Source organism: Onychostoma macrolepis, chromosome 19 (genome assembly GCF_012432095.1).
Source record: "Onychostoma macrolepis isolate SWU-2019 chromosome 19, ASM1243209v1, whole genome shotgun sequence".
Classification (NCBI taxonomy): domain Eukaryota; kingdom Metazoa; phylum Chordata; class Actinopteri; order Cypriniformes; family Cyprinidae; genus Onychostoma; species Onychostoma macrolepis.
This window is the reverse complement of record NC_081173.1, coordinates 11,021,017-11,041,282: the sequence shown is the minus strand read 5'-3', so window position 1 is coordinate 11,041,282 and position 20,266 is coordinate 11,021,017. Positions and strand designations below refer to the sequence as shown.

At 37.2% G+C, this 20,266-nt stretch overlaps 1 protein-coding gene across 5 annotated transcripts; it reads right to left on the bottom strand.

Annotated features, from left to right (window-relative positions):
- Nucleotides 1-571: 571 nt before the first annotated feature.
- Nucleotides 572-19,585, bottom strand: tpd52 (tumor protein D52). 5 transcript variants are annotated; one of them, XM_058754424.1, is made up of 8 exons: nt 19,398-19,585; nt 6,630-6,760; nt 6,252-6,400; nt 5,890-5,991; nt 4,348-4,374; nt 3,309-3,350; nt 2,560-2,608; nt 572-2,478 (listed from the first exon to the last, which is right to left on the bottom strand). In XM_058754424.1, the coding sequence occupies exons 1-8, from the start codon at nt 19,414-19,416 to the stop codon at nt 2,362-2,364; spliced, it is 636 nt and encodes a 211-aa protein (XP_058610407.1). In that variant the 5' UTR covers nt 19,417-19,585; the 3' UTR covers nt 572-2,361. The 5 variants fall into 5 exon arrangements, with proteins under 5 accessions (XP_058610407.1, XP_058610404.1, XP_058610405.1 ...); XM_058754421.1 differs by lacking the exon at nt 19,398-19,585 and adding an exon at nt 11,505-11,752; XM_058754422.1 differs by lacking the exons at nt 4,348-4,374; nt 19,398-19,585 and adding an exon at nt 11,505-11,742.
- Nucleotides 19,586-20,266: the final 681 nt, after the last annotated feature.

The window sequence follows — 20,266 nt, the reverse complement described above, 5'->3', positions numbered from 1 at the left end:
GAGTGTTTGCAGATCGTATGGCAGACTTTTTTCTCTCTAAGTTCAAGACTAATTAAAATAGCCTTTAGGATACTATGTATGAATATAACTGTTTGGAAATGCCGTCTGGGAAACAGTGTTAGATTTATTATAATTTGTCCATACGTTTATTAACCCGCACATACAGTAAAAATGCTAAATTTAGCACGTTAATACTACATGGACACGTCCTGTGTGAACATAATTGAATACATTCCTGAGGACTGTGGGCCAGAAATTGGCTTGAAAATGCCAAACATAACCGTTTCTAGAGCCACTTCTTACATTAAAAAGATATGTCAGTAGTGCAATGTCTTAATTTTATTCATTTAGGGGTTTTTCTCAGCTAGTAATTATATATACGACTCATTTCCATACAGTACATAATTTAATAACAAATATTGACAGCCCTAAAAAAATATTTTGTTACATTAAACCATTTGTTTCCAACATTGAGAAAGTAAACATTAGGGTGCCATCTAGTGTTCTGTAGCGGTTATACAGCTGCATTGACTTCCTGCAACATTTCAAAGAATGACTGCTGGACAAAGACCGCATGTAATGTGCTTTATTAGGCATCAGACATACAAAAGGAACAAATGTATGTATTTTTTGCTCAAAGTAGTTTTAGTCTTTCAGAATGCTAATCATAAATGAACATAACAGCAGATTCCACTACTACACTAGTAACCCAGGACAAAAGCCCACTAGAGACATTCAGTGTAAAGCAACATTCATATTCAAAAGATGATGTGAGGAAAGAAGAAACAAACAACACCTGAGCTACAGTATGACTGGAGTGAGGCAGAAGGGGGATAAATTAAAAGATTTTTGGTCCCACTGGAGATTTCCACCCACCATGTAGTATGTCACAACACAAAACACACTTAAAACTGCTTTAAACAGATACCTCCTAACAATATTCCATATTAGTATTGTTTTATTTTAGATGTCAACACTAGATCTAGAGCAACTGATCAGACATGTTGAACTTAAACCTCTGTAAACGTCTTTATATTGAATATTTTTTGCAGCAGCAAGCATTAAACATTTGCTTATCTCTGTATACATCAAAGCAAATCACAAAAAAAGTAAAACACTCAAATTATGAACCAATAATGAAATATTACCATATGTGAACACATCTGCCAGTTAAGTACCATTGCCCCTGCGCTCCAAAGCCTTTAGCAACCTCTACCCTATAAGTGTTATTAGATTTTATCTACACTCTGCTAACAATATCAATAAAAATATACTTTTTTAATTTTGCAGTCTTGAAGATGCCACAACAGCAGGTAATACAGTGTAAGCGGCTCCATGAACTACACAAACAATACTAGAATTAGTGCTTGTAAATATTACTGAGTTGCTAACCGTTTAACATTGACACTGCTTTTCAGTTGTGTTAGAGTTTAAAACAACAGGGAAGAAGTGTCATATAGTCTAGGAGACTATGGCATCTGTCCCTCTCATAGTTTGTCCTGTTTTCTGGGTAAAAAAAAAAAAAAAAAATACAGCAGTGGTCAAATTACAAAACCATCAGAAACAACTTTAAAGTGAGATTAAACCTCCCCAGTTTTAGCAACAGAAGGCACTGGGATATCAGTGGTGCGTCTATACTAACGCTACAAAATAAAGAGAAATTAAGTCACAAAGCACGTACGTGCAAGTCTGCTCATTTTATGACACAAACTCTCTAAAGCTAAATCAAGAATCCAAAATACAGAAAGAGTAATAGTGCAACATCACTACTGTTTGATCATATTTGATACTAATGCTAATAATACACTCAATATACTTTCTATGCAAAAATCTTTTAGTTTAACGTATGCACTTAGAGAGTTTTTGGCATTTGTTTTAAAAATGGAAAAAGGAACTATATACACAGAGAATTTTGGTTAATTTGGCTGGCAATTTTAAGTAGAGGGATGTGTTACAGAGAATGTACACAAAGTCAAATTCAATTCCGTATTTAAACTATATATAAAGACTTCAGGATATTTTCTTTAAAAGTGTAAAAAGAAACATTTAGGTACTTCTAAGTGACAGCCTGAGCCTCTCATCTAGGCAAACCTGAAGTTAGGGGTCAGAAGTCAATGCTGCAGTGGAATGAGTAATGTTGTGCTCGGACAGTGCATGAGCGAACATGCATCTCACATTCTGACACATCTGTTCCAGTGTAGGACTACCACGTCCCGTCTGGAGATGACCCAGACTCCAGTGGAAAAATATGGCCACAGAACAAAGCTCACTGTGACTATGTAGAAGTACCGCTATGGAGTGGAAGAAGAGGGACAGGAGGTCAGGAGGAGAAAGAAGAGGGGAGCTTTTGAGGGTGGATCCTCAGTGAATTTTTTGATCTGGTGGAGATGTTCCATCTGGCTGTTCGGCCAATGGTTCTCCGTCTGGTGTGGATTCTGAAACCTCTTCAGTTTCGCCTGTCGGTGGCGTCATCTTGGTCTGTAAAGTCAGAAATGAGGTTGGGGTTTTCAGCATTTTCAACTCACATGCACAGTGTTTATATAATCAGTGTTGCTTTACCTTTAAGGTTTCCACTTTCTCCTCAAATGACTTGAAGGTGGGTGTGTTTCTGCAACAGACGTGATAATGATGTAAAACAGACTGAATCTTCACACTTCGCAATCGATATGGTGCAAAAAAGGGTGTCGGTATATCAAATGATTTGCTAATTCATCTGCTATAGCTGTGCTCCAAAACCTAGCGAGCTAGCAAATGTTGATTATAAATATATTTGAATCAATATTTGTGTTAAATTAATGTTTTGTTTTCTTTAAAATGCTTATTTGAAAAGAGTTCGCTTAGCAACACAAGACTATTACAATGAACTGTAGACATTGATGAATCTCTTATTGAATAAATCAACAATAAAGGGATAGTTCACGCAAAAATGAAAATTCTGTCATTAATTACTCACCCTCGGGTAGTTTCAAACCTGCAGAGAGCTCTCGGATTTCATAAAAAATATCGTAATTTGTGTTCCAAATATGAACAAAGGTCTAACGGGTTTGGAACGACACGAGGGTGAGAAATTAATGACAGAATTTTCATTTTTGAAAGAACTATACCTTTAAATACTGGTTTAAGATGTATTTATTTCAAAATATGAGAAAAAAAAAAAAAAAGAGACCACAGAGTGAAACGAGACACAAAACTAGCATCAGTCATTATACAACAATATTTGCCCACAGAATGCCACAACTGACCAATCAAAATCAATTATTCCTGTAAAATATAGAGGCTTATGTGGGTCTGTCAGAACTAATTCTTACCTCATCGCCGGCATGCTAGCCGAATGCTGTATGGAGCGTATACTATCCGTCAGCAGTAAAGAAGAGCAGACAGGAGTTAGCCAAAGCCATGAGTATCATGCGCATTAGAAGAGGGGAAATAAAGCCATGCACCTACACACGTCTCTGAGTTCATAATCAGCATGAAAAAACACCTCGGCCCTTCATGCTGTATGAAATTGAGTAAGAGTATAAGGCTTTAATCCATCAGGGGTTTAAGACTTTATTACCGGTATCACTGACACGGTTTCACACCACAGCTGGGACGCCCAGTTTGGATGAATAGGGTGTGTGAGAGAATTAGCAGGGAACAAACAGGGTTTAAGCACGTCTGCATCACTGTCAGAGGGGATGATATGTTCAGCAGAGCGACAGCCAGAAGATTGATAGATTTGTGTGGGACACAAGCACATATACTATGAAGAATGCTGAGAAATAATGAGATGATGCTGCTTTTTAGACAGAAAGCAAAATCTAGCATAAGACTGATGGGAAATTATTTTATTGACTCGAAATCGTTTGCACAATGCTTTTTAAGTTACGGGTATAGTACACCCAAAAATTAAAGTTGTCATCATTTACGCCAAACCTTGTATGACTGTTCTTCTGCTGAACACAAAATAAGATATTTTGTAGTGCGTTTGTCCGTCCATGCAATTAACGTCAATATGGCCCAATGTCATTTTGGACTCCACTGACTTTTACTGTATGGATAAAAAAGCAGAAGAAAAACAGGCATACAAGTTTGGAGTAAATGATGACAATTTTTGTTTTTTTAGGTGACCTATTTTAAACAAAAATCAAAACCTCTGAATTGCAAATACCCATTCAACATGTACATTCAACACAATAAAGCAGAGGCTTAAGAAGAAAAGGTATGCATGCATTGAAACAGAGGTAGTGCTAGTCTCCCATTTTTTCCACTAAGTACATGCCACACTATAAAACCATTCATCACACTACTGAGGTGTAGCAGCCAAAATAACCGGCTTTTGTTTGAAGCCACTGTAAACAGTCTTACCCAAAAGAATTGGAAAATGACTGTAATCTGTAAATGGCAGAGGTGTCATTAGTGAAAACAGTTAACAATGTTGCCAGCGTTGCAGCAAGAGTGTCGTAAGATGGTGAAATTGAGCAAATGTCAGTTCCTTAGACTTCAGAGTATGATGTGGGTGTCTGTGGTTAATGGTTTTATTCTATCTCAATTTTGGTAATTCCATTGTGCGTGGGAGTACAATTTAGTCCTTTGCCATTTTGTCCAGCAGTGTTATGCTGAAGGCACATGTATGTGTAAGTGGTGATCACACATGGCTACATTCACACAGTCTGTGTTTGGGATTGACGAATGCATTTGACTTTCAAAATGTCCCTCAGACTGAATATCGTGTACCAGCGTCAAATAATGAACATAGTGATAGAATAATGGCAAATATCAAAATGTTCAGTTGTGTCTTTGAAGTCAACATTTATTCGCCCTCATGTTGTTCCAAACCAGTCAGATCTTCATCTTTGGAACACAAATGAAGATATTTTTAATAAAACCTCAGACATTTCTGTCCCTCAATTTAAGGTGCATTCTACCGAAACTTTGACGCTTCAAAAAGTTCATAGATATTCAAGTATTCCATATCAATCAAGCGGCTTAATCCAAGTCAAGTAAGCACATTTGAGCTTCGAGGTTTAATGGTGTCTGCGACTGTATCTCTTCTGAAAACTTGAATTAAACAGTTTGATTCACATGGATTCCATTTATAATGTCTTTATGAACTTTTTAAAAGCATAAAAGTCTAGGTGGAATGGACTTTCAATGGAGGGACAGAAATCCCTCAGGTTTCATTAAAATATCTTCAATTGTGAATCAAAGTCTTATTGGTTTGGAATCACATGAGAGCGAGTAAATGATAACAGACGTTTCATTTTTTGGTAAACTATCCCTTGAAGCGTTTAGTTTTGTATTCTAACCACTCTGGAATTTTGGAAATTCCTGTAACTCATCTTTTCAGATGAAAATCTCCACCCAACATTTATCTGGAATTCTGGCTCATTCTCTGACCACATAGCTTCCAAATTTTCCTATGAAAATGCAGTTGAGACTCTTCCAAATTGTCACTTTGGTTATTAAATGCAATCTTCACCCATTTTCATAGTCACTCTGTATAACAAATCCCTATTTTGAACTCCAAAAAAAGTCACAAATGTATTCACTAAATGAATTTACAATCATTTTAAATCTGAAATCTGGTTTACCTGATTACAAATGTTATGAGCAATAATTACAGCTGCTGCTTGAGTTGACTGTGATTTTAAATTGTGTCTTATTTTGTGTCATTACCTCTGCTTGGCAAAGACAGTCTGGTAAAATAGATTTTAAGTCTCAAGAGTTTTTATAGTCCTGGTAAAATAAAGGTTGAATGTGTGAATGTAACCACAGTGGTTTGGAACAGACAGTGTTAATAGGTATTAATAGTGAGTATTCATTCATGTGTTACTAGGTCAAAAGGGTACAAAGGATAGTTTGATCAAAGGATGATAAATTGGACAAGGGTTCAATTTCCCATCTCACCTCACGTCCTCTAGCTTTCTGCTAATGGCTGAGCCCACGCTGGAGAATGCTGTCGTCGCCTTCTGACCCACTTGGGATAGGGTCTCTGAGGTCTTCTTATACCTGTCCAGCACAGATGGGGGACAGATGTGAACAGAAAATGTATACAACATAACCATAAAACACAAGATCATGTAATTCTAACAGCTGGAGTGAGCTAATAAAATCAAGCACGTTCACAACTGCACGTCTTTAATGCAATTCAGCCAAATGGCAAGTGTGAATTGCACAGCAGAAGCATTGACAGATGGAGCCGCTTCTCCACAGCAGTACGAGAGGTAGCGGGTGGCACGCAGATGCCTGAGGCGAGTGAGGCCACGTACGCAGTGGAGGTGGTGACTTCATGCCAGCCTTTGCTCAGGTTCTGTTTGAACTCGTTGAGTGGAGTGATGCCCAATTTCCGCTTGATGTCCGCCACCTGCTTCTCCTTGGCCGCCAGCACCTGAGAAAGAGTCTGGATCTCATCTTCCACCTGTAGGGAAACAGGATAGAAGAATTCACCTGACATGGAAAATATGGTTAATGTGCTGACACTCATTCAAAAAAAAAAATCTAATCACTGATGTGTTTATCCATAAGGTCCAGTTAGAAGATATAGCATAGGCTGAAATAGTAAAGAAAAAAGCATTGCAAAATGAGTTCCATTGAATAAAGTATTTTTGGCTGGAATCTGAAATATAACAAGACTGAAATATGCAGACCTTTGCTAGTTCACTGTGGAGCTCTGCTTGCTCTTCCTCAGTTAGAGCCATGCAGGGTGAACAGGGCTCTGCATTCACTGCATCCACTGCATCTTCACCTACTTCTGGGATGAAGTCTGGACTCTTGGGCCCTACAAAAAAAAAAAAAAAAACACAAACATGTGCTGTAAATCATTTTAAGGTTATGTAGGATGCTAATAAAATAGCTAGTCTAAGAAAAAGTTACAGGCTTAAATCAAGTGGGCCACACACGTCCTGAAAGGTGAACCCAAAACATTTTGATTGCCCCCTGGTGGCTGGCTGCAGTATAGGTTATATTACCCACCCTCTCCATGTAAACAAATGGGACTTGACTCAAACTAATGGCATGGTGACTTTAGTATGTGACACAGCAAATTAAATTACAATTAGGAGAAATCAAGTAACACTAAGATTTTAAATTACAGTTACAAGAAAAAAGTTGCAATTACCAGAATGTGACAATTTGAGATACAAAGTAACAATTGTAATACAAAAGTTATACAAGTTTACAGAAAAATAAAATAACAAACTACAATACTACACTATCAAGTCACTGTGTGAGATTTACTCATAACTGTATGTTTAAAAGTCGCAATTACGAGAAAAAAAATAAAAATCATACTGTGAGATATAAACATACAATTATGAGTAAAAGTCACAAATTATGAGAAATAAAATCACACGGAGATATACAATTACAATTAAAAGACAAAAGTTTTATTTACCAGAAATAAAAATCACATTGTATGACATTTAAAGTAAAAAGGTGTATAAAAGTCACAATTTCCCTTTTATTTTTTTATTCTGAGACAGAAATGTACTTTCTTCTAGTGATGCCTTTTAGAAGTTCTGGAAATAAATTCCATTGAACTTTTACGATATAAATTTTAGCATCTAGTTAGTTTTAGTTCATATTAAGTTGAACTGTCATTCTGAATGTGCGTGCTGTTAGCTCAGTGGTGAGGAAGACTCTGGTTCTGATTTTGAGATCATGTAGAGTCAGACGTCAGGCCAGGAGGGAAAAAGAGAAACATGAAGGAAGAGGAAGAAGTCAGAAAGAAGTCATGTGTCAAAGAGCTTTAAAACTTTATAAGGTGCTTGTCACATGATGGACACCCACCCAAGGGCTCACGCAAGTCTGGAAGATGTACTTTGATGCCTCCACTGACAGACCATACTATGGAAATACAACATAAACAATAAAACTCCTGGATGTCACCATTCAGTGGGCTGATAACTAGAAGGAAAGGCCAAAAATTCAGCACTGTCAATCAAACTGACAACAGTATGACAGCCCTGAATGAACGGCTCTGCACTGCACTGTTTATTATACTGTAAAGCTATCAGCTGATGTGCTTGTTCTTATTCAGTATAATCAGTGTTTTAGTGCATGCCATGATTATTGGATTACCAGAATAACCTGATAAGACCATTCACTTTGTTAAACAGATTCCAGAGCTTTGACAAAACCAGCCTTTTCTGTGGTAGCTGAGAAAAAGAACTGCTCATGTCAATTTTATGGACCTAATTTTATGCCTACATTCAGCAGAGGTCAAATATGAGGTTCAGGTCTTAGCTTGCAGCTGGGAGTTTTAAAACATGTTTCAGGAAGAAACGTAGAAGTTGCATCACATGAGGAGGGTGTGCAACTCATTTGTAAGCAGCTTGTTTGGTATTTCTGGAAAAACGGGTAGGTTTGCCTCCCACTTTAACTTACCACAAAGATAATTAGGAACAGAAGAGAGGATCATTTATAGCTTGTTTGACAAAAAATTCCTAACAAAATATTTTTTGTGTGTTTGGCATCTCTTGACAAGACTTTTGCCACTTAAAATGAGTAGGATAGCATACTTGACCATATATTGTTACACTACATCTAATACAATGATAAATGCGCACAGAACACAGATTACATTAACTGATTACTTTCTTATTTTGACTGAGTTTACATTTCTAATATGAACAAGATAATACAAGTTCTGCTTTGGTAAAGGGGTGAATGTTCTTAAATTAGATGCAGTTTGAATAAAATTAAAGTGATTTCCCATTTTCTATGTACTCTTTCACAATGTCTTGTTTCATACAACATTTTCTGCCCATCAAAACACATTTCTTTGATAGTACACCTGCTGACTGTGCCAGTACTACAGGTTACACGCGAGGGGACACTGACACTAGTGCGTCACGTACATTCTTAATGGGAAATGAATATTGACAGTGTCAACCAATTTCAACGGTCCATTTGAAACTGTTGAGTGGTTAACAGGAAGATCCATATGACATCACTTGCATGGAAATTATGACTACAACCAGTGTCTGAAGTAGTGAGAAGCAATGCCTAAAATATTTTACTGTAAAAGCATGCTTCATCCGTAGTTATGTAACAGTATAAACAAACAGGTTCAATGCACAACATTTTTCTACACTGTGGGTTAGAGAAAAAAAAAAAAGTGGCTCATTCCTCCAATATATTTCTTTGCAAAATCCAGAGGCAGTGCTCTACCTATCATATTATCATATTGCACACACCTTTTAAAGGTGCAATAGGAGATCTCGAAAAATGCTAACTTTAGCCTGATAGCACTGAAAGCGAATGTCCCACCCTCCCTGCAATCGCCGTCCAAAGCCACGCCCCCTGAACACACATACGCTCAAAGAGCAGAATACCAGAAACAACATTAAATTACTACAATAGGCTACATCAACGGTTTCCAATAGCGCAGGGCAAATCCATGAATGAATGTTCCGAAGTGAAATAAACTTCAGCGTATTTCCCTGCTCAGGGAGTAGGGAGCAATGAACACTGTGAAGGGAGCATGTCAGTCGGAACACAGTTCATGCACGGAGCTCTCTTCTAACGAGCTGGTTATCTGAATCAGGTGTTAACTAAGCGAGACATGCAAAATATGCAGAGTGGGGGGTGCGAGGACTGGAATTGAACCGCTGGGCTACATCATGTGCCATTCACCGGTGAGAAAACTTTACAGCACAGTTAGTAAAAGTACTACAATACCAGGAAGGAAGATTGGGTTGTTGATGTTTGTCTGCCATTCTGGCTCTGTCTGCGTGAACGCGCTGAAGACGTATCCTGTCTACGCAAACAGGTTGCTCAGAGGTATGCAAATACATACGTTGACAGGCAGGTAGGAAAGACAATTAAAACACTCGGACCGAACATTTCTTGGTCCTACACCTTCCACAGAATATATTAATACAGATAAATACATTTAGACCACTTAACTTAATGACTGCTATCAGGATGTGAAGAGACTTTCAACCAGAAAAACAAAAAATGTTTCTGAAGACAATCACCTATGGCACCTTTAATGCAAGATCATCATTTGTTTTATATTTTGGAATCTGTTTTTCAATGTTAGAAACAACTTTTATAAAGTCACCTGACACACTGGCTTAAAAACATTTTATTCCCCCCAAATTAATATCAGTGTTAAAAACAGTACAATAAAACTGTAATTATTTAAAGATACTTAATAATAATAATATCATGCTTAAGCCAAATTTAAAATTAGTAAATTTAACTGCTTTGGATAAGAAAATGTTAAAACAAATGGCATATGTAAACATGATACTTTTTTCTCTCTCCTCACTTTCTGAGTCATTTTTAATGCAAGTATGAAGAGAAGTGGTGGGAAAAACCAGATCAACAAGAGAAAAAAAAATCACTGTGGAGTGTGGACATTAAAAAGAAATGCATTAAATTCAGCTAAGGTGTGATGAAAGCGCTTAAGATTTGTTCAGACGTCCCTGATTTCATCACCAGCTTTTATGTAACAATTCACATTTATAAGTTTCAACATCCACATCTGTCCTCTAGTTCCAATCGATTTCTCCACACATGGATTTCCAGATACATAATGTGATAGTAACAAGATTATGAATGGCTGCCATCTCACGAATCACCATATAAAAGAAATATTTCCAACCCTGATGTGCCATGACGGCTCACAGGATTAATCAATGACCTCTCTCTGTCTGTATAATAAGACTGAGGGCCCTGTATAAACACACTTATAATTTGTTAACCAAGCTCACTGCTATTCCATTTAGTGATTAACATCTTAAGTGCATTATAGTAACACTGTTGGCCATGGAATAACTTATAAATACAGTTTTACTGTACAGAATGGTTAAGTGTTTCAGTACCTGCCAGTTTAGACAAATCCTGTTGTCCTGTTAATTCAATGTTTGTTAAAAGGTTTTGATAAAAGGGTTTGATGTAATATGAAATCATACACAATATAACAATAACAAGCTGGTTATCAGTCAGTACTTAATTATTATAATTTTTTTTTTTATCCCTATAGGGTGATTACTGTATATTTAATTGTACATGCTATTTTTGTCTTGACTATTACTACACTGGTGGTGTAGCACCTACAGCTCTGCATATCCTTCTGCAGGATCCCAATGTTAGAAATGCAAAGCTAGATGTTATTATTTTTAACAAGGTCCCCGATTATTTCAGTCTGATAGAGAAATTGCATGAAAAATTAAAAAAAAAAACTGACAAAAAACTACTAAATTGACCTCAGGGGGAAAAAATTAATAATAAAGAAAAATTACAAATGAATAATAATACAGTGAGTGGTTAGTAGAGAGTGAACTTTCTGAGTCTGCATTAGCCTGGTGTTATTCTGCAACCTTGTGGCCCACTTGAACAGCATCTGCTCCTGACAGATGACCTTCTTCAAAACATCAGAACTTGACAGGAAGCGGGCTCTCCCGTACTTTTCATAACATTCTCTGTCTCTCGCTGTTATACTGTGACAAACACTAGTCCACACCTAAACACACACACGCACACCCACTGAGCACCTGAACAAACACAGATACCTCTGAGCGGCAGTACCGGTGAACCAGGGGGAGTGAAGCTCTCTTCGGGTGACAGGTAGAGGTAGCTGGTGTTCACTCCCTGCTCAAAGTTGAACGGAGACTTGTACTCCTCTACAGGTTCCTCCATGCTGCCCATGAACAGGAAGCTCCCTGGACACTAAGTGATTGCATGTGACCGAGCCTGTTAGGATATCACTGTGCCGATTGTCCCATCTTCTAGCTACGGTTGCAAGTATAAGTGTGTGTTGTAGATTCTGCAGTGCAAGCAGGGATCACATGATGTCCTGCCTGAGACAACGACAGCAGCACGTTAATAAGTTACCTCTCCAGAGCGTTCTATTTCCGTCGCGAGCCGACACTCCCAGCTGTAATCTCAGCGGTCTTTGGAGGGATTGTTGACAATCCTGTAAGAGTGCCGCATTTTCACTGTTCTCAACAGCTGAAAAAAGCAATCGTCTTCAGCAGTTTCTGTGCTGGACTAGCTCATACTCAGCCCCTCCGTCCATCTTATGATCCATGGGAAATGAAAATCCATTTGTCCCCTGGTCACATGACACTGGGGAAAGCCCGCGAAAGGAGGCTGTAATCTGCGGTGGCCTAGATTACAATGTTAATCCATTATAAAGGGCCTCCACAGCGCTTCAGATACACACCGGCTGCACAAACCATTGCAGACTGAAATGGATTCAGCCAAGCGCAAGACATTCAGAAGTGATGATACCTAAAGGCCAACACACACTCAGGGGTATTCAGTACCATTATACTGTAAGATTTTACATCCCGGCTGCATTATATTGCACAATTTATAGGTCCTGTTAAATGAAGGAGGATCATGAATTAATGAATTTAAAAAAAATAAATAAAATAATAGCTTATGTATTGAGGTCAGATGAATCACTAGAGACATTGAACTCTATAGTCATCTGAGCAACCATATGGCAAAATCTGCATTGCAGTTCATCTACACAAAACAAAACATTTTATTTTAAGTCAGCATGAACTAAAAATGGTACCCATTTTTCCCCTCATTATGACATATTTATTGACCTTATGTAGCCCCGCCCCTTTTTAGCACTACGTTTGTTATCTTCCGTTTTCCGGTTGTATTTCCACAGTGATCTTACGAATTAATGAATGAACCACCCGCTAGTCTACTGACATTTGTTAAGACATTTGCTTTAAACATTACAGTGCTCACGAATCACGATAACTTTCGTTAACTCTACAATACGTAAATCCACTTAACCAGCTAAATTACTCTTAGCCTGCGATGCCATAGAAATATACAGAGCTACCACACAAACAGAAGTTCAAAGACAATATTCTAAACATGGTGACATGTTTGTTTTGCTGGAGAATAAGGTCAATACACAAGTGAACTGGTTTTTCGAAAGAGAAAAAAGTAAGACAGACTTGGTTTTGTCCTTCAGAAAATGTTTGGAACGTCGGACTGTTGGCTCGTTGTCATTTGCTAATTGCTGTGATAGATCTTATGTTAGCAACAGGTTGGTAGAAAGATTAGGGTCCCGCCCCTCGCACCGGTAAACACGTCAGAGATGTCGTTGTGAGGGGGAGGGGAGATTAATGTTTTTTATTAAAGATTACAAGGGCACGTTCATTTAAAAAAAAAAAAAAAAAAAATCATGTGCATGGATAATTCATTTAAAATATACATTGCAAAGTTCCAAAAATAAGAATCATTCATTTTGATTTCATAGTGACTTTCAAAATATAAAAAATAAAACATTTAATTTTATAACATTTTATAATAATAATAATAATAATAATAATGATAATGATAATGATAATAATTATTATTATTGTAAAATATTTTTTGTTGTTATTATAATTAATATTTTATATTATTATTTATTGTATTATTTTTTCATATTTTATATTTAATTGTGGATGCTTGTTTGAATGATCCCTGTCAGGCACACTTGCGTGAGTGTGTGCACCATTCAAAACTTTGCCATACTCTCCAGTATTATCCTTAACAGGAAATGGTCATGCAAAATTGATCAACTTTATTGAAACATGCTAAAACTAGTTTAGTATTTGTTAACCTCAAGGATACAAATATTCAATTTACATATGTTCATAGTTGTTGTAAATGTATTGGTATCAGCCAGAATTTCACTATCAGCTCACGTCTACAAAGAGTGTTTGTTTGAGCAGCTTGACACAGCAACACTGGCTCGACCAATGATATCCATTCTGGGGCGGGACCAAATCTAGTATCAAGTTTAAATCAAAGATGCTATTAAAACAACTAAACAACTAAAAAGCGTGCTCAAATCAATGAAATATACTGCCAACAATATCTATTGGAATTCCATTTGGTGCCACTAGTGGTGTGGAAACACCAGAAATAAGAACATCCTTACTCGTACTAATTCATCTCCTCAGGTTTTAAAATACACGCATGCTATGTATGACACACCCTCTACAGAGCTTTGTCCCTGAGGAGCTGGAATTACACATCCCTGCCTGACTACAGTAGCCGTCTTACGTGGGACGGGTCTGCTGTCTCCAGTAGAGATCAGCGCGAACAGCCAACAATACAAAGAATCAGGTTAAAATGAGAGACACAGATACTCTATTCAGCTGTATTCACATGGGCATACAAGAGCCAAGAAGTGACAAACACACATGTGCGCTTGTGTGTGTGTGTGTGTCAATTAACACTCTGACTACATTCATCTCACATGTCTAGGATGGCAGAACCTTGACGCCTCCACGCTGCTGCGTGCAGGTTAGTACCCGGATATTTGTCTTTCTCCAAAGTCCTTGTTGGCTTCCATCCAGGCTAGATTGCACAACAAAAGCATGCAGATGTTCAAATAGAGACTTGAATGCAATCTGCAGCCATCGGCGAAATGTAATTAATGTTCCTTTGCATCCCAAATCATTGTCACACAAAACTAATACAATACATTTTCATTAACACTTCAGCACCTGTTGGCAAGTTCAGACAAAGCCTTTTTTCATGAGCACTGCATTGTGGGAGAGTTTCACATCATGTGACGCGCTCCCACAGTAAACCTCCATGTTAGGAGGGTCTGTCTGTAAAAAAATATAGCAAACTGCGGAAATAGAACAGAGAGATTCTATAAAGGAAGATGCCCAACTTCCCATTTAAACCAACGGATGAGAAGTATTGTTTAAAAGAGGAAATAAACAATAGTTACACATTTGTTTTAACTAAATTCTTTGTTAAACAACACGTATTTACCAGCTACGTGCCAACTTCTGCCTTTGGCCCACTAACATTCACATGGCCCCACATGGGGCGGCTGTGAGCTTCTCAATGCCAATAATAGGATGGACATGGAATCTCATGACCTCCTATAGAGTTGGACAATCCTTTTAATGGCCTTGTGCCTCTTCAACATCAGGAATCCTTGTGAACTGGATCTTGTATGACTTGCATTTAAACTCAGAGCTCAAGAACATAAACATCCCATTAAAGAAACAAAGAGGACAATTGAAGCACCTAATAAACCACAGCGTCTAATCAATTACTGGGTTATTCCAAGCGCATTGCGTCCCGTGATTGAGACGAAATGAGAATCATGGGACAGAGTGCGACTCCAGCGGCCTGGATGGTCATATACGCAGGGGAATAATGGGCGGGAAATTGAGAAAATGTATCTGCCAACCAGTATAGAGTAGTAGACAAGGCGTTACTGACATTGTGTGTGAAGGGAATTTATCATCTTTTATAAGCACTACTGCAAATATACAATCTTAACTGGCTTTTCAAAATGGTCTGTGTGGTCACATGTCTGAGAAGAGGCTCATTTTGAAGGGTCACAGCGAGGCCTTAAGTTTCTCCCCTCAGTGCAATGTTAGTCCACACCTTTACTCGGCCAAAACTCTCAACTCTATGAAAAATACAATAAATAAGGCACATCTGAAATTACAGCAAACCAGTTCTTCTTCTGTTTTATGATAACTTAATAACTTGCGGATTTGAAAATCTAAACCATCTTTTAGAAATGGTAAGAAAAGCGGCTCTACTGCAACAATTAAACGCTGAGTGAAATGTGATCGCAGGGACCTGTGAGACTTACACAGATGCTTCTGGAAGATCTTGCATAATCAGATAACATCTATCACTGAAATGTGTGTTATTCCACTAAAGAATAACTTTTATAATATTACAACCACAATAACAAATTTTACAATTAATGTAAATATAATGCATTGGTTCAGGTTTACTTTGTTGCATGGAACACAAAAGGAGGATATTATTGCTGCTATTTTCCACACAGTGAAAGTGACTAGGTGCTGTCAAGCTCCAAAAAGGCACATTTATATGCCAAGTATAATAAACGTACTGTAGCGTAAACAATACTAAAGCCTCACATTAGCCTTGTGTGAGGAACAATCACTATTTGAATCTTTATTTTTAGTTTTCTAGTTTTTTTTAGTATTATCAAATGTGGGTTTATTTCTGTCTATTTAGTCCGTTTCTCCAGTAAAGCTTTCATATCAATGCTTCAAAGGCATATTGACACTTTTAAGGTGCTTTATTATTTATAAAGATAAACAGTCAACAGCACTAGTTGACAGCATCCAGGACATTTTGCAGTATTATTTATTTTTTTGTGTGCATGTTTGACAGAAGAGAGAAAGTCAGGTGTGGAACAATGTGAGGGTTAGTAAGTGATGACAGAATTTTCATTTGTAGTTGAAGTAGTCCTTTAATTCAGAGTAAACTACACTTTTGAGGTCAGTAAGATTTTTTAATGACTTAAAAAAAAAAAAAAAAAAAAAACATTTATTTGATAAAAATATAGTAAAAACAGTAATATTGTTATTATTTTTTTACAATTTAAAATAACTCTTTTCCACTTAAATATATTTAAAAAAGTAAATTATTCCTGTGATGGCAAGGCTAAATTTTCATCAACATTTTTTTTTTTTTTGTTGAAACCGTGATCTTTTTTCAGGATTCTTTGATGAATAGAAAGTTCAAAAGCACTGCATTTATTTAACAGATTCATACATTTTTTTTTGCAACAATAATACATTAAATGTAACAAGTAAATTTTGATCAATTTAATGGATGACTGATAGTATTATATATGTATGTGTGCAAACCGCCAGCAAGCACAGAACAAGACAGAGAAAAGAATGACAAGTATGTAGATAAAAGCCTTAGGGAACAATAAATACTCTGGAGCAATATCTGAACTATCTTTAAAATTAAACTGGAGAAAAAAAAAAAAAAAGTTTCCTGTGCTACTTCAACTTCACATGAAATGACCAAAGCCATCACAAATCTAACATTCCACTTTTATTTCTGACATTTTCAGTGAACGGACATCAAAAAGATGGAGAATTAACAGCATAACTGTCATAACATGCAGACTGGAGTTTAAACACAGCGCACCAACAAACACCAGGACAGGAAATTTCCACCAATGAGATCAAAACAATTCTCTGCAAGCTTTTGGCAGTCATGTAAACTTTCAACCTTGAATTGCTGAATAGTCCACCAAACTGATTCAAGCAAAATGTGCAATGTTCACATCCACAACAGAGAACAAATTGAACAATGGCTATAGAGGATTTGATTGCAGCTTCCTCATTCCTCCCTGTAGTTCTGTTAGTCTTTCGACATTTTTATTTTCCTATGTTGCCATGACAGCAAAAAGAGAACAGTGTGCACATCTACCTGAGCAAACATGAGCAACTGATGACTGCTAAGGCAACAATTAAAATCACACACTGAATTTCACACTGTTAGAGCAGATGTCCTAATCCACAGGTTTATCCATCACTAGACAAGGACATGAGGCTACACCCATCACTTTTACTTATGGGTCAAAGGTCTCTCAATGATGACTCACTCACTGATGCAACAGAACTAAATCACTCTGCAAATCAGATAAATTCACTTGAGTTCTTGCCACTTGATCCAGAGTAATATCATAAAGACAGTATACCTATAGGCTAAATAAACAAACAAACGTTATCTCAGGTTTTGTCCCACAATCTGCTTGTCAGATTGCACAATGGCCCATGGGCACCAGCTGCAGAGAGACATGGGCACGCAGAAATGAGGAATGAGCAGATGGCGGCCCTGCGTGAGAGAGGTGAGGGGAGGGGAACAGAAGATTCAGACAGGAAGGCTCTGGCTCCTGGGGAGGATGCTCATCCACGCACTGCAGCCCAGGAGGGATGAGAGAGAACAGGCTGCTCAGATGCAGGGAGCTGGGCGGAGACGAGATGACCGGGATGAAGATAGGATGGTCAGGAGGTCAGAAAGGACTACGAAAACAAGCACGGTGTGACATTCAGTGACGTCAATGGTATTTCTCCAAGACGTAAACACAAACGTCTGCCAAAAGGCTGTATCTACCAGGCCTTTGTTATACAGTTACACAAAGGCATAGGTTTTAATGCTGAACATATTGCTTTTTGCTAAATTAACAGACTTGTGATCATCCTCATATGAGCTAGATTTGAGAAACACTTTGGTTTGTATATGTATGGACTGATACAATGGGAAAGGCTCCAGCATCCATGCAACCCCACACACTACATATATTGTGGATATTATATATGCATTATATTATGCATATTAATAATTAAATTATAGCATTATATTTACAGGCATTAAGTATTTTGCATTTATATAAGTAAGTCTCAGAGCTGATAAAAAAAAAAAAAAACAGGATTATAAACAAAAATTGGGAAAACTAGACTTGGATGGATAATGGATAATGTTTTATCAGGAATGTTTTCAATAATATCTTGATTTATTAAATAAATAAAAAATTATATTGTATTTGTATATATTAAATATATTTTTTCAGCTATATATTTTACATACACAATATTTCCAGAAGGTTATTAAAAAAAGTGGAAGAACAATATTAGTCTAAAATCAATAGAATGTAGGCCAATGCGTTTCCTCCCAGATGATAACATCAATACTAGGCATCTAAAAAATTGCACACACCAGAAAAACTATGCAGTCTTAGCAGACTATTTACGTAATGAAGCAGTGGCTGTACAGGAACCCAAGCTGACATCAGACAGCTCACATCAGAAGGAACGGACCACATTGTCAAAAATCTTACATTATAACGAGCAGGTATCTTGCATATGATTCTGCTAATCAACACATAAATTCTAATTTCTGGGTTTAAACTCTAATGTTACATATGAATGATATTGAAATATGAGATGCCAACCATTAGAAAGATAAAAAAGAGGTAGAACGTTATTAAACTTGTGATTCCATAAACTGTATTCTATTTTTAATTATAGACTTCCCATGACACGTTATAACTTGTTAGAAAGACGGTTTATCTGCAAGACATTAAAATACAACGTCTTAAAAATTAACATTAATTAATGGAATTGGCACGATATAAAAAAAAAAAAGATGCAAAAAGAGGTTTCATTAGTAGCAGCACATTTGCAGCAGGTGTTTAATGCTAACATATGGTTCAACGATGCTGCAGGTGAAGCCCACACAAGTTAAATAAATAATTTCAGACATGCTTAATGACTAAAACATAAATAAACACTTAAATAAAATATTTTGCAGCTGAAACATGCCAGGCTATGGTCGGGTTCTGGTACTTTCAAAAGTATTAACGGTATTTACAGACAACATAAATGATAAGACAACGAACTAATTATAATGTGCAAAAGTGCTAACCCGAATAAAATCCCTGCAAATATCTATCCCGACTGACTGTCAATTACCAATGTTCATCAAAATTTAAAAAAAAATTATAGCACCGCTGTTCTTCTTCCAGCTGCTGCCCGTGCTAACAAACAAGCTAGCTAACTTCAGAAAGTTGAGTTTTGTTGCATTTCTAATCTGCGCCGTCATGTCATGTCACGTTCTCAAAACAAGTCTGCTACCTTGATCGGCTTCCTCCATCCTGTCTTTGCGGCTTCTTTATGTTGTGAGTTATTCTGATCCTTGCGGTCCTGCGGTCCCACTTCAATCTTGCAAATTTGAGCTCAAAGCAGCCACTGCAACTCGGCTTCTGCTGCGCGAGGTGGGGTGGGGTCGTAAGTGACGTCAGGACGCACAGCACGTAGAGATGTAAACAGAGAGACGCGCACGAGGACCCACCTGGCGCGCCCATGATGAAGCGTTTTATGAGCTGAAGTATTCATTTACAATCATCTTTTCTTTTCTTTTTTACTTTTTACGCCGTACTCAATGTATGTTATAAAATAAATACTGGTCTCTGTGTTGCCTTAAATACTAAGAAATGTAATACACGTAGCCTATAATTACAACGATTATTAGAATTTAATATAACAAGTAATTTTAAATAGGCAAATATCGCAAAAAAAACAAACAAAAAAAAAACGTACCAATTTGCCATTGTGTTTAAAGAAAAGAAAAGAAAAAGAGCAGTGTGAGGAAGCCACAACATTTTTTTCACCAGGCCAGAACTAATAGGCCTATTAAATTGCCTTCTTTTAATAAACACGTTACCTTTCTAATTTCGATTAAAGGATGCCAGCAGAGCTATTAATGGAGATAAACCTGGCCCTTCACGTTCACAGGGTGGGATCAAAGTTTCTGATTTACCTACAGTCAAACAAGACACGCCCAGAGGAAGCAGTATGAGGCGCTTATTGCTGGTTTATAAATCGTCTATCATGTTGGTGCTGTAGGAAATTACGCCACCCACTGGGTGACAGCATTTAATAATGTAAAGTATATTTTAAACCATTTATATAATATTCGTGTTGTGTTTTGGGACGTTTCTTAA